Source organism: Hippocampus guttulatus, chromosome 3 (genome assembly GCF_054856545.1).
Source record: "Hippocampus guttulatus isolate MCC_2025c chromosome 3, RoL_Hgut_1.0, whole genome shotgun sequence".
In the NCBI taxonomy this organism is placed as follows: Eukaryota; Metazoa; Chordata; class Actinopteri; order Syngnathiformes; family Syngnathidae; genus Hippocampus; species Hippocampus guttulatus.
The window spans coordinates 19,489,096-19,512,653 of NC_141263.1; the positions used below are offsets into that span (position 1 = coordinate 19,489,096).

General features: G+C 39.3%; 1 protein-coding gene and 1 long non-coding RNA gene across 4 annotated transcripts; one reads left to right on the plus strand and one right to left on the minus strand.

Moving 5' to 3' along the window:
* Positions 1-3,783: 3,783 nt before the first annotated feature.
* LOC147207784 (uncharacterized) lies at positions 3,784-8,171 on the minus strand. 2 transcript variants are annotated; one of them, XR_015100528.1, is made up of 5 exons: positions 6,900-8,149; positions 5,078-5,240; positions 4,794-4,986; positions 4,185-4,262; positions 3,784-3,806 (listed from the first exon to the last, which is right to left on the minus strand). It is a non-coding gene; the product is annotated as an uncharacterized LOC147207784 (long non-coding RNA). The 2 variants fall into 2 exon arrangements; XR_015100527.1 differs by having other exon boundaries at positions 4,185-4,986; positions 6,900-8,171.
* Positions 8,172-11,926: 3,755 nt separating this feature from the next.
* Positions 11,927-21,348, plus strand: isl2b (ISL LIM homeobox 2b). Of its 2 annotated transcripts, none has more exons than XM_086106609.1 (6): positions 11,927-12,123; positions 12,359-12,548; positions 12,641-12,906; positions 14,249-14,544; positions 19,690-19,857; positions 20,644-21,348. In XM_086106609.1, the coding sequence occupies exons 1-6, from the start codon at positions 12,066-12,068 to the stop codon at positions 20,758-20,760; spliced, it is 1,095 nt and encodes a 364-aa protein (XP_085962735.1). In that variant the 5' UTR covers positions 11,927-12,065; the 3' UTR covers positions 20,761-21,348. The 2 variants fall into 2 exon arrangements, with proteins under 2 accessions (XP_085962735.1, XP_085962736.1); XM_086106610.1 differs by having other exon boundaries at positions 14,249-14,532.
* The last annotated feature ends 2,210 nt before the right edge of the window (positions 21,349-23,558 follow it).

The window sequence follows — 23,558 nt, forward strand, 5'->3', positions numbered from 1 at the left end:
TTCAGCTCTGTGTAACAGCAATATGGGGACATTCGAACACAGGCTCTCCAGAGTTAGGTCCAGACAAAAGTCATGTCACCTGAAACACACTCAGGTTTTTCAGGTCTAAAGAAATATGAGGACATGACGACTGAAATCATGACGAGTCCATGTTTCTGATTTATAACTTCTCCTGTGTTTGTCAAAGAAAGCTGAAAACTCAAACCTGGTATGTAATGATAAGACGTAGTAACCTGTTGTAAGGATGAAGTGAATCTCTCATTCCATTCTTGGTCTCCAGAAGGTTCAGTCAGGTACCCGTCACTTGGTGTCTGCAACATAACAACATTACGGTGTCAAAATATTCAGCATTCTTCATTCTGACCAGTTAAGAAATGAATAAACATTATTTCTCATTGAACATTGCTCACAGGAGAGTTTGGGATTAATATACCACACTGTAGAAAGTTAACACTGTTCAGTTCTGTGGAAGAGCAATATGGGGACATTCGAACACAGGCTCTCCAGAGTTAGGTTAAGACAAGTCATGTCACCTGAAACACACTCAGGTTTTTCAGGTCTAAAGAAATATGAGGACATGACGACTGAAATCATGGAGAGTCCATGTTTCTGATTTATAACTTCTGCTGTGTTTGTCAAAGAAAGCTGAAAACTCAAACCTAGTATATCATGATAAGAAGTAGTAACCTGTTGTAAGGATGAAGTGGATCTCTCATTCCATTCTTGGTCTCCAGAGGGTTCAGTCAGGTACCTGTCACTTGGTGTCTGCAACATAACAACACTACGGTGTCAAAATATTCAGCATTCTTCATTCTGACCAGTTAAGAAATGAATAAACATTATCTCTCATTGAACATAGCTCACAGGAGAGTTTGGGATTAATATACCACACTGTAGAAAGTTAACACTGTTCAGTTCTGTGGAACAGCAATATGGGGACATTCAAACACAGGCTCTTCAGAGTTAGGTTAAGACAAAAGTCATGTCACCTGAAACACATTCAGGTTTTTCAGGTCTAAAGAAATATGAGGACATGACGACTGAAATCATGGCGAGTCCATGTTTCTGATTTATAACTTCTCCTGTGTTTGTCAAAGAAAGCTGAAAACTCAAACCTAGTATATCATGATAAGAAGTAGTAACCTGTTGTAAGGAAGAAGTGGATCTCTCATTCCATTCTTGGTCTCCAGAGGGTTCAGTCAGGTACCTGTCACTTGGCGTCTGCAACATAACATTACGGTGTCAAAATATTCAGCATTCTTCATTCTGACCAGTTAAGAAATGAATAAACATTATTTCTCATTGAACATTGCTCACAGGAGAGTTTGGGATTAATATACCACACTATAGAAAGTTAACACTGTTCAGTTCCGTGGAACAGCAATATGGGGACATTCTAAAACAGGCTCTCCAGAGTTAGGTTAAGACAAAAGTCATGTCACCTGAAACACACTCAGGTTTTTCAGGTCTAAAGAAATATGAGGACATGACGACTGAAATCAGAATCAGAATCAGAATCAGAATCAGAATCATCTTTATTGGCCAAGTATGTAGAACACACAAGGAATTTGTCTCCGGTATAACACGCTGCATTAGTATCATCGTAAACAACAAATCATTGAACCATTTTAGAGTAACCAGTAGCAGTATTTGTAGTACAAGAAGAGTGACTACGTCAGTGACTGTTTAAGGAGTTAATGGCTAGAGGGAAGAAGCTGTTTAAGTGTCTACTGGATTTGGTGCGCATGGATCTGTAGCGTCTGCCTGAGGGGAGTAGCTGGAAAAGGTGGTGGGCAGGGTGCGGGGGATCCAGGAGGCGAGTCCATGTTTCTGATTTATAACTTCTCCTGTGTTTGTCAAAGAAAGCTGAAAACTCAAACCTAGTATATCATGATAAGAAGTAGTAACCTGTTGTAAGGAAGAAGTGGATCTCTCATTCCATTCTTGGTCTCCAGAGGGTTCAGTCAGGTACCTGTCACTTGGCGTCTGCAACATAACATTACGGTGTCAAAATATTCAGCATTCTTCATTCTGACCAGTTAAGAAATGAATAAACATTATTTCTCATTGAACATTGCTCACAGGAGAGTTTGGGATTAATATACCACTCTATAGAAAGTTAACACTGTTCAGTTCCGTGGAACAGCAATATGGGGACATTCTAAAACAGGCTCTCCAGAGTTAGGTTAAGACAAAAGTCATGTCACCTGAAACACACTCAGGTTTTTCAGGTCTAAAGAAATATGAGGACATGACGACTGAAATCATGGAGAGTCCATGTTTCTGATTTATAACTTCTCCTGTGTTTGTCAAAGAAAGCTGTAAACTCAAAACTGGTATATAATGATAAAATGCAATGACCTGTTGTAAGGATGAAGTGGATCTCCCAATCCTTTCTTGATCTTCAGAAGGTTTCATCGGGATCCGAACACCTGGTGTCTGCAACATAGCAACAGTGCAGTGTCAGAAATATTCTAATTTATTCATCCTGATTAGTTAATAAATGAATAAACATTGTTTTTCATTGAACATCGCTCACAGGAGGGTTTGGGATTAATATACCACACTATAGAAAGTTAACACTGTTCAGTTCTGTGGAACAGCAATATGGGGACATTCGAACACAGGCTCTCCAGAGTTAGATTAAGACAAAAGTCATGTCACCTGAAACACACTCAGGTTTTTCAGGTCTAAAGAAATATGAGGACATGACGACTGAAATCATGGAGAGTCCACGTTTCTGATTTATAACTTCTCCTGCGTTTGTCAAAAAAAGCTGTAAACTCAAAACTGGTATATAATGATGAAACGTAGTAACCTGTTGTAAGGATGAAGTGGATCTCTCACTTCCTTCTTGGTCTCCAGAAGGTTCAGTCAGGATCCCTTCACTTGGTATCTGCAACATAACAACATTACGGTGTCAAAATATTCAGCATTCTTCATTCTGACCAGTTAAGAAATGAATAAACATTATTTCTCATTGAACATTGCTCACAGGAGTGTTTGGGATTAATGTACCACACTACAGAAAGTTAACACTGTTCAGCTCTGTGGAACAGCAATATGGGGACATTCAGACACAACCTCTCCAGAGTTAGGTTAAGACAAGTCATGTCACCTGAAACACACTCAGGTTTTTCAGGTCTAAAGAAATATGAGGACATGACGACTGAAATCATGGAGAGGCCACATTTCTGATTTATAACTTCTCCTGCGTTTGTCAAAGAAAGCTGTAAACTCAAAACTGGTATATAATGATAAGACGTAGTAACCTGTTGTAAGGATGAAGCGGATCTCTCACTCCCTTCTTGGTCTCCAGAAGGTTCAGTCAGGATCCCGTCACTTGGTATCTGCAACATAACAACATTACGGTGTCAAAATATTCAGCATTCTTCATTCTGACCAATTAAGAAATGAATAAACATTATTTCTCATCGAACATAGCTCACAGGAGAGTTTGGGATTAATATACCAGACTGTAGAAAGTTAACACTGTTCAGTTCTGTGTAACAGCAATATGGGGACATTCGAACACAGGCTCTCCAGAGTTAGGTTAAGACAAAAGTCATGTCACCTGAAACACACTCAGGGTTTTCAGGTCTAAAGAAATATGAGGACATGACGACTGAAATCATGGAGAGTCCATGTTTCTGATTTATAACTTCTCCTGCGTTTGTCAAAGAAAGCTGTAAACTCAAAACTGGTATATAATGATAAGACGTAGTAACCTGTTGTAAGGATGAAGCGGATCTCTCACTCCCTTCTTGGTCTCCAGAAGGTTCAGTCAGGATCCCGTCACTTGGTATCTGCAACATAACAACATTACGGTGTCAAAATATTCAGCATTCTTCATTCTGACCAATTAAGAAATGAATAAACATTATTTCTCATTGAACATAGCTCACAGGAGAGTTTGGGATTAATATACCACACTGTAGAAAGTTAACACTGTTCAGTTCTGTGGAACAGCAATATGGGGACATTCGAACACAGGCTCTCCAGAGTTAGGTTAAGACAAAAGTCATGTCACCTGAAACACACTCAGGTTTTTCAGGTCTAAAGAAATATGAGGACATGACGACTGAAATCATGGAGAGGCCACGTTTCTGATTTATAACTTCTCCTGTGTTTGTCAAAGAAAGCTGTAAACTCAAAACTGGTATATAATGATAAGACGTAGTCACCTGTTGTAAGGATGAAGTGGATCTCTCACTCCCTTCTTGGTCTCCAGAAGGTTCAGTCAGGATACCAACATCTGGTGTCTGCAACATAGCAATATTACAGTATCAGAAATATTCTAAAAAGTATTCTTCAGTAACTGAAGAAGTATGAGGGCATGACTGAAATCATGAAAAGCAACATTATACCAACCATAGAGTGTCAGAAATATGTCGTAGTTATATGACTTTTGAATAAATTGAACTACTTTTTTCAGTGACCACATTCACAGCACAAGTACTGTGTAGTACAGTACTCTTTATGGTACTTACCACTGTACAGCTCTGATAGCTAACAATTTCAGGACATCAGACACGACTGAGTTCAAATAATAAAGACAACACCCGAAACATACTCTTTCAGACTAAATCAATGTAATGACTGAAAAATGTGGAGTCCATGTTCCTGTCTTTGAATTTCTGTTGACGTCAAATAATCCTCTAAAACAGACACTTGTGTTAACTTTTAAAAGGTAATAAACTGTTGATGAAAATGATATTTCACTCACCTATGAAATATAATGATTTACTTATTAGATCTGGTTGTCTACAGGTGTATATTCAGGCATTACTTACCAGTGCTCTCCATGCCCACTGAGAATCTCCATAGTCATAGGTTATTTCATTCCCTGCTTCGATATTTTCAATTGCAAACAAGCAAAGATGAGGTTTATCCTGGATTGTCAGCTTTTTCATTCTACAGTTTGGGCCTTTGTGAGCATCATTGACAAGTCGACCTAATGAACCATCTTCATGGGAGGAATCAATGCTGAAATTGAACAATGAAACATGAAATGTTTTTCCAGTAAAACTACAATGTTGTACAGAACCACATGATGTTTTTCTAGATCTTGACTTACCACCATGTGCTTCCTTTCCATTCAAAATCAAACAGGAAACAATTTTGCTTCTCTGTGTACTTTTTCTGTCTCTTGTCTCGTTCATAACTTGAGATTAACTCTCCACGGTACTCAACCACAAATAACCCCTTTTCGATTGGTTCACTTGTAAATACACCACGTCCTAGGACACGAAAAGTTGACACTTAAATGTTGATTAATACAATCCAAATCAGGCTTACACAATGCAGTTAATCAGATATTCACAAATACATGCAGACCAAAAAATAAAAATTTAAAGAGGGGAAAAAACATGTTTAGTGGTACGATAACAAAATGATTCCATGTAAAACTAAAAACAATTATCAGAATCGCTGATAATTTTCTTTAGCAATTTGTATCAGCACAAAATAATGTGGCTCCTTACATCAGAGTTGTTTACATTGCTTGCCTTCAATTGAACAGAATGTATGGAATAGCAAAGAAAAATACCAGCGGTTTGACCGACAGTTTGACTAAAGTGATCATCATAAGTCAAGTGAAGTACCATTTTTCCTCAATGGATAACATTCGAAACCTAATTTCAGTTCCTATACTATTCCACTCCAAACTGCATTATATGGTTGAGGGAGAGAAAGAGAAGAGCAATAAGGTCAAAAAAAGTATGGGCAGCAATGTTGGTAATGCATTACCACCATAGTTTTTATTTTGGTCACAGGCAACCTAATGCGGCTGCACAGTGTGCGACTGGTTGGCACGTCCGCCTCACAGTGCCTTCTTGTGTGGAGTTCTCCCCATGGCTGCATGGGTTTTCTCCGACTACTTTGGTTTCCTCCCACATTCCAAAAACATGCAACGTAGTAGGTTCACTGAACTCACTAAATTGTCCCTCGGTGTGATTGTGAGGGTGAATGGTGGTTTGTCTGTGTGTCCTGTGATTGGCTGGCACCCAGTTCAAGTTGTACCCTGCCTACTGTCCGAAGACAGCTGGGATCGGCTGCAGCACAGCCAGGCCCGTATTAGTATAAATGGGTTTGAAAATGGTTGGATGGGATGTTTTTTTTAATCTGATTAACTGTGCGTTTCTATTTTTGTTATTTTCTCTTTGTAAATACAAATGCAACTCTAACAATTGTGGGAGGGAAAGGATTCATCTAATTTCTTTGTAAGCTGTCCTGGCGTTTCACACCTCCGATCTCCAATCAGAAATCCCACTGAGCAATATACACCACTGCACATAGAAAAGATACATTATGACTAAAATAAAAATTAAGCAATCAACAATAATAGTCATAATGATAATGACATACATAATTCCTGTGACCATTCTTTCAGTTTTAAACTAAGTAGAGACCTTTGATGGGCAGTACAAATTGCTGATAAAAATGTGGATTTGTCAAACAGCTACCACAGCCTTCTTCAATCAGGTGAAATAGGCATTGTGAAGGAAGTTTGAAGGCATCTAATTTTCCTCGACTATTACAGATAGTATGCGTTTTTTATGAATTGTGATATTTGTTGAAGCACAATATTTTAACAGAAGCCGAATAATTTCTATTTCTATTTTTTCATTTCAAGATATTCCTAGTTCTACATGGCAATACAATATTCTCAAGAATTGAATGATAATGGCTGCTAAACATTCTCTTAAAAAGTACTTCAATTATTTTTGCTCCAATATGATCAATGGCATAAAAAAAACATGCTGTTGTTTATTGTGATATTTTTGGGGTAAATACAATGTGCGAATAAAATCTGTCACTGTGACAGGCTTTGGTTGCAGCTCTTGTCATGTGCGTGTGGTAGCCATAAGAATTAGATAGCAGGTAGATTGATAGCATACCTTTATAATCATTGATCCACTGGGCTTTCAAACAAGGCTTGTCGACTCCAGATAAAATAAAATGAGCAGCCTCAGATTCAGGGCTCAGTCTGGCTCTTCTTTGTGACATTATCACCACCAGTAAACATCTACAATGGAAAGTGAGAAGAAGTCAGCCAGACAAGCAAGCACAATACAATGGCAGCACTTATTTTGGCTCAGAAAGTACTGAGCCAAAGGAATATTATTTTCTTCCTCAAATATACAAAAATTCATTTCATCAAACATTTGCTGGTCAGATTAATAGATTCGGGCAAACCATTTGTCAGGCAGATAACAATGTAAAATTAAAATAGAGTAACACAATATTGTCTTGACCAAATGTACCAACAAAGCTGAATTCTGCTATAATTTCATTGCAAACGTTTGTTTGTTTTTTCATTGAAACGGTGTACAATTGAATCAACACAAGAATAAACAGTGTAAATACACCAGACTTAGCATAAAGGCTAGAAGTGCATGGCCCACTTTCATTAGGCTACCTGTACTAACTAATTTCAATTAACTGCAATCAAATAAAACAAATACTGCACTGAAATAAACATTTGGCACCAAAATCAAGTTCCACAGACTGTGTTGTCAAAGATTTAGAAAGGTTTTCTAGAACCTTGCCTGCAGGACATGTCCACATTACTTTTACTGGAAGCTTATTAGCATGCTAACGATCTAGCTAGCTAGCTAGCTAGCTAGCTGTCTAATTGAATGACATTACCTTTGGTGGGCACTGTTAAACACGGTTATATTGAACAAAGTCTATGTTACAGTAAGATAAACGAAAAGGAATTGCTTACCAGGTGGTCATCCACGCGTGGTCGTGTTTGTTTCAGAGAGTTTAATAGATATCTGGCTGTAGGATTGTCTGGCTGCTTCACATGTTGGGTTTTGTGTGACTGCTAATTGAAGTGACTTACCAGGACGAGGGCGGGGAAAATGTGTGAGTCAGTCCGAAAAAGATGACATATGAGGTCCTGCACAATGACGTCACTGAAAGTGTGTTAAAAGTGTGTTAAGGTACCGAAGTTGGCCACTAGTTTTCCAAATGAAAAGTGAGTCGAAAGTTAAACACACTTAAACACACAATTTCTGAAAATTGTGCTCTTTCAGGACATCACTTATTTTTGGTGTGGGAGTATCCTCGTGAGCTCTAGAGTAGTGTAGACTGCGTGGAAATATGAGGACGCGAAAAATGTCCCCATTTTTCCACAGGTCCTCATTGTGAAGGTGTGTTATCATAAAATTGTCCTGAGATGTCATGAATACAACACACACACACACACACACACACACACACACACACACACACACACACACACACACACACACACACACACACACACAGAGTCCAGACATGAGTCCGTTGCCAAAGTTTAAGTAGATGAGTGTTTCATCCATATTTGATGATGTTAATGGCCCATCAAAGCTTGATTAGACATTCTTTTGGGACCTTTGTCATGTGATTCGGAAAGTGAAGCTATTGGACGATGCGTTTGCCCCGCCATTAACAGGTTACTAACAGTAAAATGTGTGACTCTGTCATTCTGAGTCAAATACAATGGAACCTCGTCCACTAGCTTAATACGAACACAAAAACACCCACAACGGATATTTGAATCCTCGTAGAAAATATTTTTTATCTTGTGTGGAAAACAATGATATTTCTGAATCTTACTGAGCGGTTGTGACAGTCAATCATGTACACATCGCATTATACTGCCTGTGGTAGATGTAAACACAGTTCATAAATGGATAGATGGTTCAATATTTATCAACAGACATTAACTTTATCCCAATATTTGAAATTTTAAAAAAATGCCAAGGCAAATGTCATCAATTTTAATGTACTGTATTAAATAATTGTACACAATAGTTAGCATCAACTAAACACCAAGTCAGAAATTGCAATGCGGCTATTGTAGTCCGGACTCATGGGAATGTGAATGGTGAAAAAGAAATGCAAAGGGTCCATCACCATTAATGTGTCCTGAGGTGGAGTAAAAAAAAAAGGTGCATAAGTGTTCACATCCTCCTATAACTGGAGATGGAGCTGTTTTAGATGGGAGTAAACCCCCGACTGCCACAATTAAAAGTGCCTCATATTAACCCTTAATAAAGATCAGAGGCGCAAGTCGGCTTTCCTGACATTTCCTGACAAATAAAACACAGTATGTGCTTATTTTTTGATTCCTCAATCCCTTTGTTGTTGGAGGGTGGCTCTTTTCTACATGCACTGAGAAATGCATTACGAAAAAATTCATTTATTAAGAGCATGTGTTTTGTCCATATTTAAAGTGGCATTTTTCTCATACTTCTGATTAGGAAGTTTGTGGTCCTATGTAGCCCCCTCCAGTAATTAATTTGCCCATCCCTGTCTTAAGATAAGGTTTCTTATTTAAGTTTTATGAGTAAGAGATGATATCGGAAGTGCGTACGTCATGTTACCGTCCTTCTTATGTGGGGTCATCTGATACATGTCTGACCTGGAGATGATGTCCTACCAGGACTATTTGCGATTTAAGAATGACATTGCTTTGACTGTGTTTTACGATATGTTTAATGATTCGGCATGGCATGAGTTCCACTTTTTGATATGGACGAATTCATTACAGTAATTACTGAATGCCTGACCTTTTCAACTATATGAGAGAAGCACCTATATGCGTATAATATATAGTAGAATAATAGTATACAGTACTGCAGTAGTACAGTGGAACCTTTACGGTCAAATGTGACCTGTTTCAGGTCACTGGGAAGGATTCGGAAACAGTTCTTCAAGGAAATCTTGGAAATGGATCAAATGTGGAAGAAAACTGTGTTAAACCCCGTATTAACCGTAAAGGCAATCAGGTGAAACACATTTGAAGCATTCTTGACTGTGAAAAAATGTAAGTGAAAAATTTAATGCTGAAAAGCACAACCTACCAAGAAACTTGGATAAATTAAACTGTAAATTTTTTCTCATAGTTCAAACCGCAAATGCTCATCGCAAGATACTGCATGCTTGCATGAATATAGTCTAATATTTGTTGAGTAAATAGGTAGGCTAATAAAAATTTCATTCACCACACACACGCATGAGCGCACACACACACACACACTCACGCAAATGCGAGTGTTAATCAGTTTAACTTTCAATTCCGAGTGAGTATTATTTTAGTCGTGGGCTTCAGTAATAATAATGATTAAAAAAAAGAGTCAGCTTCAGTTATTCCAGTGAGCTCCATTCAAATAAGACAGAGTCAGTTCAATGCATGCAAATTGAATCGAAAGGCCATTAGAAATGTGAGCTGACAGTACGAGACTTCACTTAAACACATTACAGCTCTCAAAATGTACAGTTCAGTCTGCCTGAAATTCATTCGGCTACTTCTTAAAGTACAGATTCCTGATCGGAATGCATTATTAAGACACACACTATGACTTTTTTTGAAATTGCTTCTTGTTTTTTTCAACTTTTGTAAGATTCATATGACATACAGTATATTTATGTGCACTGACTGGCCAGAGCACGAGTGCCAATATAGTTGATTCCGATTCTAAAGATTAGCTGGACTGACAAGGCAACATAGAGGCGCAAATGTGATTGGACTCCCAAAAAACTTTAATATAATAATTCCAGCATCCAGATACTGGAACTATTGCAGCCAAAAGCGAATGAAGAGAATATACTGTTGGAAATAAATCAACGCGATTTCATGGAACAAATGTTAGACATGGAGTTTGTTGAGGCCTGCAGAGAGGCCATTGCAAGTCCAGAAAAAAAACTGCTGCAGCTATTTCATAATCATAATTTGGATTCCTTCCAGTTAAACAAATATTTAATTAGACATATTTACAATTTGTACTCAATCACGAGACAGTTCGACCATAGCCGAAACTTCATTGTTGTGTTTGTATGAATTTTACTTAACATTGATACAAGAGCTTGCAACGTTGTTACACAGCCTGATGATGTCGGTATCGAGAAAAGGCCAATTAAGTGTAGTTTCCATTTATATCCGCTAGATGTCCTTCTTGTGCAGATGAGTATTGTGAATGGAGGTGGTCCTTGTACCACCCAAGTCAGGACTGTCTGTGCCTCTTTTTTTTTTTTTTTTTAACATGATAAATGTATTTCCTCATTTAGATTGTACATAAAATGCAGAGTCATAAGAGACGCTCCCCCTCCTCTATAGTAGGCCCTTTGTTACTGAAATGAACAATATGTTTATCGTGGGGCTTCATATTTGATGATACTAAATATTGCTGACTCAGTATGTTAAATTCATCCACACAATAAGAAACGTATTGTTTAAATAAAACATATCTTACTGTGTAAATATTTTGGAAAAGTAAAATGAAACAGATAGATAGATAGATCAATAGATCGATCGATAGATAGATAGATAGACAGATAGAAGGATGGATGGATAGATAGAAGGATGGATGGATGGATGGGTGGACGGACAAACAGACAAATTAATATCACATTTAAGTGTTTCTGTTTCGTCCAGGAACTGTCTAGAATAGCAGTAATAGTAGTAGGAGTAGCAGCAGCAGTAGTAGTAGTAATAATAATAATAACAACAATAATAATCATAATAATAATGTCATCAAAAATAATAATGGTAATGTTGTCATAATTATAATCGCCCTGCTGCTGCTCCTCCTCCTCATCATCGTAATTGTATTAAAATTATCAAAATGAACGTGCTCGAAAGCAACTTCTATCTATCTACCTACACACACACACACACACACACGCATATATATATGTATGTATATATATATATATATATATATATATATATTCAAAAATCGCTTCAAGTGCCTATCGTTGTTTTCAGCACAACTACATGGGATTGGAGGGTCGTGCTCGGACGTGATGACGTCACAGGCACAGCGCGTGGGACCCTGCAGCCTCTTCAGTGACCCCCCCCCCCCCTACCACTCCCCCTCCCTCCCCTTTCCTCCTGGTCTTCCTCACTCCTCCTCCTCCACCTCCTCGTGGACGTCCTGCTTGCAGTCAGTCGGGGTTTGTCTCAAGTTGTGAGGGAGGCAACCTCGGGAAGGGCCACTCTCCCACTCACTCACTCCTCACGCACTTCATCTTTTTTGCGCACCTCCAGCTCGCCCCTTCCTCCTTCCTGTATGGTGGATATTATTTTCAGCTCTTCTTTCTTGGGTGATATGGGGGATCATTCCAAAAGTAAGTATAAGAGTGGGTTGGGGGGGGGGGGTTGTTTATTGTATTTTTGGGGGGGGGGGGGTGGCGGGAAGGAGCCAGCGACATCACGCATTTTTGTAAATGATGCAACAATGCGTACGGGGCTTTAATGCGGTTACTCGCATTTGCAAAAACTAGCATAATGCAAATCGATTCTCGGAGGACAACATGTCAAGCGAGTTTGAAAATGACTTTGGTGCGACCGTGCTGTGCGCAGAGAAGCCAGGATTCGCCATGTGTGTGGGATGCGGAAGCCAGATCCACGACCAGTACATCCTGAGAGTCTCCCCGGACCTCGAGTGGCACGCAGCCTGCCTCAAGTGTGCCGAGTGCAGCCAGTACCTGGACGAGAGCTGCACTTGCTTCGTGCGGGACGGCAAAACCTACTGCAAGAGAGACTACGTCAGGTAACGCTGCTCGGGCGGCACAACGTACAAAAAAAAAAAAGTGTCCAAACGGCATTCAAAGATGTTTGTTTGTATCCCACTCCGGCCCGCAGGTTGTTCGGCATCAAGTGCGCAAAGTGCAACCTGGGCTTCAGTAGCAGCGACCTGGTGATGAGGGCCCGGGACAACGTTTACCACATCGAGTGCTTCCGCTGCTCGGTGTGCAGCCGCCAACTGCTGCCCGGCGACGAGTTCTCCTTGCGGGAGGACGAGCTCCTGTGCCGGGCCGACCACAGCCTTCTGCTGGACAGAGGCTCCGCCGGAAGCCCCGTCAGCCCCTCACACAACATGCACTCCAACAGAGCCATGCACCTGGCAGGTCCGAAAACATTACATCAACATTGTACTTAGGATGACTTTTTACACATCTGTGATTATTGTTATTATTAGTAATAGTAGTACTGTAGTCGTCGTCGTATTAAGTCACTGTGCACTAAGCCTTTTTTTTTTTTATTCGCAAGCATGTTTGAATACGTCTGACCTCCATCCATTAATTCTATCGATACAAACCTGTTTTTAAAATACGTTACTAAACATTTAAACAATAAGTGCTTATTGACGAAAAAAACCTGCATATCAGTAACACTAAAGAGAGTGGCAGTCCTGTTATTGTCACCTCGGGTTACAACTGAAACAAAAAAAAACAACAACAACAACCTTTAACTGAGATGTGTAAAAGCAGGGTAATACATAAATTAAACAAAATGAATAGATTCGATCACACAAATTTACTTTAATGTTTAATATAATGGATTTTATATCAAAGATATGAGAGCGAGGTTGCTAGTGTCTTTTTGTTACAAATGTTTTTAAATTATGATATCTATCGATATTGGCGGCAGTTTGATAGTCTCAGGAAAAAAAAATACCAAAAAAGGACGATCACACGTGAGCAGAAAATGCGATTGTGAGTTCGATTGTATATATAATTAAATATAAAATATAAAAATTAGGATATATCACAGGATTTTCCGGTATGATTTCGTGTTGATTAATATATGACGCTTGTAGTATGATTAGTAGTTTTTTTTGTAGGCTAATTTTATTTTCACATTTTTACGTCAAAAATCTATTTTTTTAAAGTAGAATTTAGTTGGGGGGAAAATACTACATTTTAAAAGTAGACACGTCGCTATTGGGCATTTCTAAATTTTAAAAAGTGCATGGTGCAGTTAGTCAAACTCTCCTGGAATACGGGCTGAATTGACATAATTGATCCCATTAAGGCGAAGCTCCTGTGCCGCTGTCCTTATCCGAATAAGACGCAATTACGCGCGCGTGTGTGTGTGTGTGTGTGTGTGAGTGTGTGCACGTGCGCGAGTCTGAGAGCTACCAATTCACACACTCATTCTGAATTATGTTGTGGAATTTTAAAATAATGTTAAATTTACACCTCGACTACAACAAGCACAAAACTGTCAAATATTTTGGAATGCTTAACGTGCGTGCGTAAAGGTCTTATTCTAGATCAGAAAGGTAAAAATGAATAGCAAACTATAAAAATGCAAGAAGCGGTTATTTCTCGGGATTTTTACGGTGGACTAGGGGGGGAATTGGAGGTTCCGTGCTTTTCCCCCCTGTTTATAGCGTTAGTGCGTTCTTTCCAAAGACGTACAGGTAAGACTCTGGTTTAACGGAACTCGTCGGCCCTTTGCGTGCAGAGCCGGTGACGGTGCGGCAGGCCCCGCATCGCAACCACGTGCACAAGCAGTCGGAGAAGACGACGCGGGTGCGCACGGTGCTGAACGAGAAGCAGCTGCACACGCTGCGGACTTGTTACAACGCCAACCCGCGGCCCGACGCGCTCATGAAGGAGCAGCTGGTGGAGATGACCGGCCTGAGTCCCCGAGTCATCCGCGTGTGGTTCCAGAACAAGCGCTGCAAGGACAAGAAGAAGTCGCTGCTCATCAAGCAGCTCCAGCAGCAGCAGCACAGTGATAAGACTGTAAGCATTTTCGTAAGTCCAGCACGCTTCCATTACTTCTCGTGACCGTTGGTGTGCATGCTGCTGTCTTGCCTTTGGTGTCAATTTTGCCAGCTCCATCCTGCGACGCGAATGAATAAACAACATTAAGACGATACGCAAGCAAAACAGGAAAACGGGGGGGAAAACAGCAAAACGAACAGAAAGAGTAACAAACAACAAATAGAGGCAAATCAATTAAACAAAACCAGGTCGTCTGAGCTCCATTTAAAGTTGCAAGTGGGTTGTACAGTTATATCTGACAGTGATTTCTAAGATGAGATATTTTCTGCAAAAAGACGAGCATTACGATGCATTGAAGGAGCATGGAGAGAGTTATGGCTGTAATGAATGAAATGATTTTGTTTGGCCTGAAAAAAAAAAGATGAAATATGAGATTTAGATTTGGTGTACATGGTAGACATTTTATTGGAACTATCTTGCTATGCATTGGGTTGCTATCAAAAAGTATTCAAAACATTTATTTCAGGGGCGGGGAAATTTTTGATCCAGAAGTATGTCTAGTTTTTAAACAAACGGGTGTGTCACAACATTTGTGCACAAGGCAAGATTGAATTGGAAAAAAAAATACGTTCAAATTTGTGAGTGAAATAGTTTATTTGAATCAGAACATGACATCGTGGTATTATTTATTATTCATTCAATTCCAATGAACCAATGATTTAATGCATTGTTCTTGATAATTAATAATTTGATATTTTTGCAACATACAATATCACATGTGTAATGTTACCTTTTTTACATATTAATCAATTAACCACTAACAAATGTACTTTTTGACGAATCAATTTTAGTGGGAAAAGAACCGAATGAACTCAAATACTTATGATATGGCGTTTGATAATGTAAATAACGACGTTTCAAGAAGGGAGTGGGCCATATGTGGATCCTGGGCCATACTTTGCCCACCACCGGCCTTCTATAGTCAATGCAAACTTCGAATTATATTCACTGTCGATGTAGTCTGGCAAAAATGTATTTGATATTGAGCTCCTGAATATTGGATGCTGAATGTTATTTTAACTGAGAGGTGGTCAAAACATTACAGACAGTTACTTGCTGTGCAAAAATATAGATTAACAAATGAATCCCTGACATTACAAACGATTAATGCCACGCTCCTGACAGAAGGGTGTTTTAGTGGTTAGCATGTCTGCCTCACAGTTCTGAGGTTCTGGGTTCAAATATTTTATGTTTACCGGCACAAGTGAAAGGTTCAACACATTGCAAGGGGAAACTATGTTCACTTTTTTATTTTATTTGATGTTTATGAGATTATGTGGCAGCCCGGTGTTGCAGTGGTGTGCGCATATGGCTCACAATTTGTTTGTGTGGGGTTTCCTGCTTCATTCTAAAATCGTGCATGTTCCCTTTCATTGAAGACTAAATTTCTGCCCTGAATGCAAGCTGGAATGGCTTCTTGTCTATATGCGCCCAGGGATTAATAAGGAAGAGTGCAATTAAATGTTATTGTCATGAGCGCGTGTGTCCAGAATTAGCCTGATGTGTTGGGTATGTTGAATGGTGAAAGGCTCCAAACACAAATACGGACACAAAACAGCAGAAGAACCACATGTTAGTTTTGGATGGGGGGAAAGAATGGAAAAAAAGATTCGGAACATGCCAAAATATATAAAAACACATTTTTGTGTGGGTTACTTGGACTTGCTCCCACATCTCAAAAACACGCATGCGAGCCTCATTCAACTTTGGTGTGAATGTGAGTGTGAATGCTTGTTTTTCAATTGGTGTCTTTGTAATTGGCTGGCAAGCAGTACAGGGTGTACCCCATTTCTTCGGCAGGAAATAGAAAACAGGTGTACCTAATATTGTGGCCCCCTGTGAGACTGAAAGCCCCTTTTCAACGCCCGGACTGTTATTCGCCTGCACTGGTCAACACATTTTTACTAACTGTTCTAATCAGAAATGCAAGTAAACTGTTCTGAATGATTTTTTTTTTAATTTGCACACATTGCGAATCCGTGCTTGTTTTTTGCTCTAGCACATCGGGTTTTATAATGATAATAACAACAGCATAATATGTACCGTAGTATTCGCTCCAACAGAGTTGGGCTGTGCACGACTCGGTGGTGACTCAAACTGAGATGCGAACGAGTTGTTTCAAAACGAATGCAGAATCCGAATTTTCGGATTTAAGTGAGAACCATTCGTACTATATTGGTGTCGCAGGAGATGGCAACGTGCGTGTGACGACGTACGTACGTGGGGTCGTGCAAATTACCTTGTGACACGAGATCCCACACCAGGAAGAGTTTGTGCATGTAAGGGAATGTTTAGCTGGCTAATGAGCATTATAACAGTTAATCAATCAGTCAATAAATCTCATTTAGGCAGTGCATCAACACCTTTGTTGTTCCATTGCTGTTGGTCTTTTACGGCATGCTAACACAAAAGGAGTTTGCTAACCTGGAGCAGAGACAGTTAGCTTACTATAGCGCTTGCTAGTTGGTGAAACAGAGCACGGATGGATTTAAAACTTGACCAAAAAGAGGAAAAATAACCTGGGTTCTGCCTTTGGTCAGTGTATGGCAAGGTATCCTGAAGGTTATTTGAAAGGAAAACCGTTTCGTAGGTTGACATGACTGTGTGGCGGGGGCATATGTACACTCTGATATGCTTTCAAAAAACTGAATATGAGGCTCAGTTTTGGTCAACATTTGTTTTGGATAAAAGCGACAGTGATGTGTTTTTTTTGGCAAAAGCACAATTAATAAAACATTTGAATGAATTGGGGTTGAAGTGGTTAAATGGTCAATGAATATGCGAGCACAGATTTGGCCTAGGAGTCCAGACTTTTTTTTTTTAGTTTTTTTATGAATTAATGATTCGGTTCAGCAACAGGTGATTGTTTTTTTCTGAAACGTCATAGCTATAAATTACAATGCATGGTTAAAAACTTTGTGGCGCAATCTCTTCATAGGTCAAAACCCCAAACAAAAAATTTAAATATCTCAAAAACCTGATATTTTTGGAAAAAAATGAAGACATTTTTGAAATCAGCATCACCCCCCCCCCCCCCCCAACCCCCCGCTCCAATTTAATCACTACCTGGGTCAATCTGATCCATGTTTGAGTTGTTTGGTACGAAACAATCTTTTCCTTTGGGCTGTTTTGGACAAAAAAAATTGGGTTGCTTTGCAAAAAAAAAAAAAAGAAAACAACCCAGACAGTAGCGGGTTGTTCATTTTTTTTTTAAACCCAAATTGGGTTATAAGCAGCATCCAGTCATCGGAATGCCTCTGAAGGCGGCTATCAAAACACCTGGAAGGAAAAGGCAATGTTGTTTTTGTGTGTACATGTGCGTGTGCATGAGTCATGACAGTTTTTTCTATTTTCTGTATTGATCCGCTACTTGGGTCAATTTGACCCAACTTTTTGTTTTTTTGCACAAAAATGTGTAACCCCAAAAGTCGGGTCAAATTGACCCAAGTTGGGCTTTAGTCCAATTTTTGACCCAAATTGTTGTTGTTGTTTTCTTTTTTTTTTTTTGGCCGGCCAGTTTTAAACATGTACGATTGCAGACACATGAAACCATTTCTAATTAAAATGGTTAAACTGTAAAACTGTTGACCAGAGCTCTTTTTCCTTTGTGACTATTCCGTACATGTTGTCCCTGAAGTCTGCACACATAATGGAGCAATTGCAATTTTGAAGAACTGACATTCTCAACAGTGTTTTATTGAGTTGGAATAGGAACAAACGAGATCGTCAACATGATTTGCAACATTTGTGGTGCAAAGGCTGATCGAGAAGTCCACATTGCTGCCAGTTGCCTTTGTAGCCAGACATCAGGGACAACCGTGCCTAAACAGCACTCGTGGACCATGTGAGCTTATGTTGTGCTTTTGGAGGCCATTAACAGAGGCGAGAGACCAAGCGACAGAAGTCGGTAATGTTGGGACTAGGCAGGATTGTGTAGTTTAAGGCTCACATCTCCCGCCCAGTTGTGCTGAAAGCAGTTGTGACTGCGCAACCGCTATTTTGCACATCACACCAGATTCTGGACCTGATGTCATGTCAATTATCGGATGCCGTGTTGCTGTTTGAAAAGTGTGAACAGTTGGTGTCAATATCTGGCTTTGCTGTGTTCTGGGTCAAAATCATGACGTTCCTTTGGTGCTTTCATCCCAATCGCTCATTTGTCCTGATCATTTAGCGGAGACGATGATATTTTGAGGTGGCCAAACATTTGCACAAAAACTGGAATCATGATTCGTGTTTTCAAATGTGTTTCCTTCATTTCACATGATTATTTTATTTATTTTTTTGCGTGTCCCACACACTGCTCTGTTAACTTACAGTGTGTGTAGTAAGTGGTTATATCACACACACACACACACGCACGCACACACACACGCACACACACACACACACACACACACACAAATACATGGTTTTACTATCCAGAAAAATGTATTTGATTAAACAAGCAATATTTTTGTAATTACATTGTGCCACTCTGTCACTATGGGCAAACCGACACCTTAAGAGCCTCTCTGATATTTTCAATGACATTACAACCATCATTTTGTCTTTCTTCAATTAGAAGCTGAAAAAGTGGATAGTTACCAAGTAAATATTTATACTTGTGTCATTTGCATTCTATTACGTGTGTAGTTGGATGGTGTCAAGCTTACTGAGTCCACGCTGTTGTGAAGTGAAAACATCAATTGATTTAAAAACCATTTCAGAAATTTGAAGTATATTTGTTACGGTCAGTCTGCTAACTGATGCTCAGTGAAACGCCACCAATATTCTTCACGTACGATAGCTGAACATGTCCACCATGTTGGCATGTGCACATGTTTTGCTGTTTGCATGTAGATGGTCTGCTTGCAATGAAAGAAAAAAAAGTGTGGGAGCTTGACTTTTATGCATAACGGGACATTCTGTCCTGTCAGGCATCGCCTTCGGCGGCCAGCAGAGATTATTATAGAAAATGTCTTTCATGCAATAAATCTGAAGTTCAATGTCAAATCTCAATTTTTTTGGGTGAAATGGGAGCATCTCAACAGCACCCTGTGCTGCACACTTTTGTGCAATCTTGCAAAAATAATACAAATGACAGTCTTTTTTTTTTTTTTTAACGGCCATCAGAACCTGCAGGGGCTGACGGGAACGCCCTTGGTGGCCGGAAGTCCCATCCGACACGAGAGCACAGTGCAGGGCAACCCGGTGGAGGTCCAGACATACCAGCCGCCTTGGAAGGCCCTCAGCGAGTTTGCCCTGCAGAGTGACCTGGACCAACCTGCCTTCCAACAACTGGTGGGTGACTCTCTCTCTCTCTCTCTCTGTCTAGCATAATTTCTTGGTCTACTAGGATGTGGAAAAGGACCACAAAAAGCTAATTAGACTGTCCAAAAATGTCTTTGAAAGATATTTGAGTTTAAGTGTCAAAGAAAAAAAAAAAAGACATGTCCCAATACTTTTGCCCATACGTTGCTCAACTATGAATTATGTCTCAATAAATTAGAAGATGATAGAAAACAACAATTGGTTCAAGAAATCATAATCTCTGTGCACACGCACACACACACATATAATAACATTGTAATTAGTTCTTATTGTTTCTTATTTGGTATTCTAATGAGATGGTGGCTTTTGGTGTTTTGTTTTTTTTTTGGTGTGAGATATGGTCATCAAAATGACAAATGAAAGAAGATGAACATTTACACATATACTGTACATTTAAGTGTCGTGAATCTGTACAATAAATGAGTTCCACCTTTAGTGTTGAAGCACACCTGTAATATTGTCTCGCCAATTGAATTAATTGGACAGTATGTTGCAGAATATGCAAACTTGTTGCTTGAAACGGCACTTTTTCAGCAACTATCGTATATTTGAGTCATATAAAATAAAGCATGAAAAACGTGTTCAGCCCATTCGGTTTATATTTAGAAATGTATTAAAACAATTTATTTTAAAATATATTGTACGTTGTACGGTATTACATTGCATTTGTGGGTTACATGTGACAAATAAGAAAAGATGTGGAAATACAATCTAAGAAATAGCATCCAAACATTTTGCATTGGCTTGTGTCTGCAGGTGTCTTTCTCTGAGTCAGGATCTCTGGGCAACTCGTCAGGAAGTGACGTCACATCCTTATCCTCTCAGTTACCGGACACCCCCAACAGTATGGTACCGAGCCCGGTGGAGACGTGAAAGATATGACCTCCGCCAAGGCACCCGCCCCCCTGCAAATGTTGCAGCATGAAATCCTCCTCCTCGATTCCCTCTTGCATGTGAGCAGCTCATCACATCGACCATTATTTAAATTTAAAAAAAAAAAAGGATTTTCTCCTTTTTCTGATTCCCAATCGTGGAGGGGAAGATGGATGGTGAACTGGCGATGTTGCACGAAGAAAGATGTACAGAGCCTTTCAATGTGGATATACAAGCAAACCTCCATGATGAGACTTGAACACTATGGAAACACTTCATGGACTTCCGTCACTCTTATTGTGATCTTTATGTGTCATCTTGTTTCCTCGAAGTCTTTGTTTGTTTGTTTTTGTTGTTTTTATACGTTGGACTCTTTGTCTTAAACGCTGAGCATGAACAACAAAGAAAAAAAAAACAAGAAAAAAAAGCAATTTATTCATGTGTAAGATACAAGGTTGTTTGAGCTCCTCGAACAAACAGAAGAACTAAATTATTGTTAAATTATTTATTGTTAGGAGGGCGGTTCGTAAAGCGAATATTATGATCTAAGTCATGATAATAATAATTAAAAAAAAGCTGAATCCACAAGTACGTGTCGGTGCAGTTATTTGATTTGCGCTTTTTTGTCTTTAATTGCACGTCTTTAATCACATAAATGATTTTTTTTCATTTTTAATTATTTCCATTGCATCCCCCCCAATCCCACCCCACCCCCATTAGCAAAACAGACATAACACCCTGAATGCTGTACCTCCAAATCTATCGAGTCGACCGCCTCCATTATTGCCTTCTCGGGAACTGTGGACGCTCGCTGTCCACCTTAAAAAAAAACCTGCTTGCTGCTCAGTCGAGTTCCTCTCGTCTGTGCAGACGGCAGCTTATCTGCTTCTGGCATCAGCTGATACACACTCAACTGAGACCAGCAACAAACCCAACCACACACAGACACACGCGCGCGCGCGCACACACACACTTAGATACGAAGCTTACACAGCATTCAGTAAAGGGAGCCGTCTCCTCCATGGTTTACTTATGACTATTTTTTGAGTTTTTGCACTTTTTGTGTGCATGAAACGTGTCTAAAAAAACGTCGTTTTGACGCGCAATTAAAACGAAGCGTGCAAAAAGCAGGAACGTTTTCAATTTCTATTGAAAATCACGCGTTGAATAAACCGCGCCAAGCGTGAGGGAGATTTAGAAGAAAAAAAAATCTCCGTGTTTAAAGACAGAGGGCAGATAAGAGACGTGTAATTATCCCCCCCCCCTCCAAATAAGATAAGTAAACAATGCAGCTGGATTAAGATAAAGGAGATAAACGCAGAACAACAATGGCGGTTAGAAAGCAAAGAATGCAACCCTTGTTCAACTGCTCACACGATGGCTCGATGCAGCGATTTCCACTTTATTTAATTGATTTTAAAACAGAGCTTTTGACATGCTTTTTTGGAATAAAAAATGCTTCAATCCTTATGAAAAAGGCATAAATCATTTTAAAATAGCCTACATAAATCTCTTGGATTCTAGCAACAGTATCCATTTCCACCTCCGAATCAGCCAGAAACATGTTTTTTTGGTATTGTTTTAAACGAAGAACAAACACTCAATAAAAATACGTTCCAAATATCAGGGATTTGTTTTAAACTGCCAGTATGCTTGGCTGCAGTACCCACCTTTTAGCAGACGTTTAAAATGCTCCTTAATAGGAATAAATACGTTTCGTTTTGCAAACATTAAAGCATGTAATTATTCTGGGAAAAATGTATATTCAAGAGCCCAGTGGGGTGTATTTTTTATTTGCCAGGTGGCTGGCAGAAGCACATTGTTTTCCACCTCAAAATCATATCCTGTATAGTCTAATTTGATGCGGAAAACGCAATCTATTTATTATCTATACTATAGAAGCATTATTTAAAAAAAGAATTAATCGGTTAATTCGTGAATATGACATAGTGCATTTCAAAAACAGGCTAGACTTAAACTGCATGAATGCCAAATTCAAATTAAATTTTGTTCAGCTAAATTGTTGAGTTTAAAAATGAAATGCATTTCAACCAATGCATATTTGTTTTGAAGGTGTTCATCTTTGTCCATAGTGGGCGCTTCCCTTCATTGAGTGAACAAAAAAAAAACCAAACAAACCCCAAAATAAAACAAAACAAATTAGCAGACATACAATGGGCAGGCGCGTGCACGCACACAGTTCGGCACGGCTTCATTATGTTGACTTATTTGCGCAATGTAACCGCTTCACGTCAATGACGTCGGGTCGCCTGCGATCCTGTCAGTAACGCGGTGACGTCACCACGTCATGAATGATTTAAGGTGCTCCGTTTCAAGGTGTGACGTCATTGACAAAAGGGCGTAGGTAATTAGATCACCGCACGCGCGCGCGCGCGCACACACACACACACACACGCGCACACACGTACGCACGCACCCACGCGCGCCTTGCTCGTTGCTCGATAATGTCACATGATTACATGATTCTTTTTTTTTTGTCTTTAGCATTAATAAACACAATTTTTTATTCCCAACTATGAAAAACTAAAACAAAGATTGTTATTGGCAATAATTAAATGCAAATGAAATTTAATTGATTTGTAAAATGACCCCAAAATTTTTTAAAGTGATAAAAACCGCTTAATGGGAGCAGAAATAAATATTTTACATTTCCCTAAAACATTCTGGCATGGTTCTTACGTTTGTGTTATTACCGTTTATGTATTTATTCATTTATAACATTGTACCAAATATGCTGCAGCGAGGTTTCCACTTAAACTAAAAGAATATAACCTTGC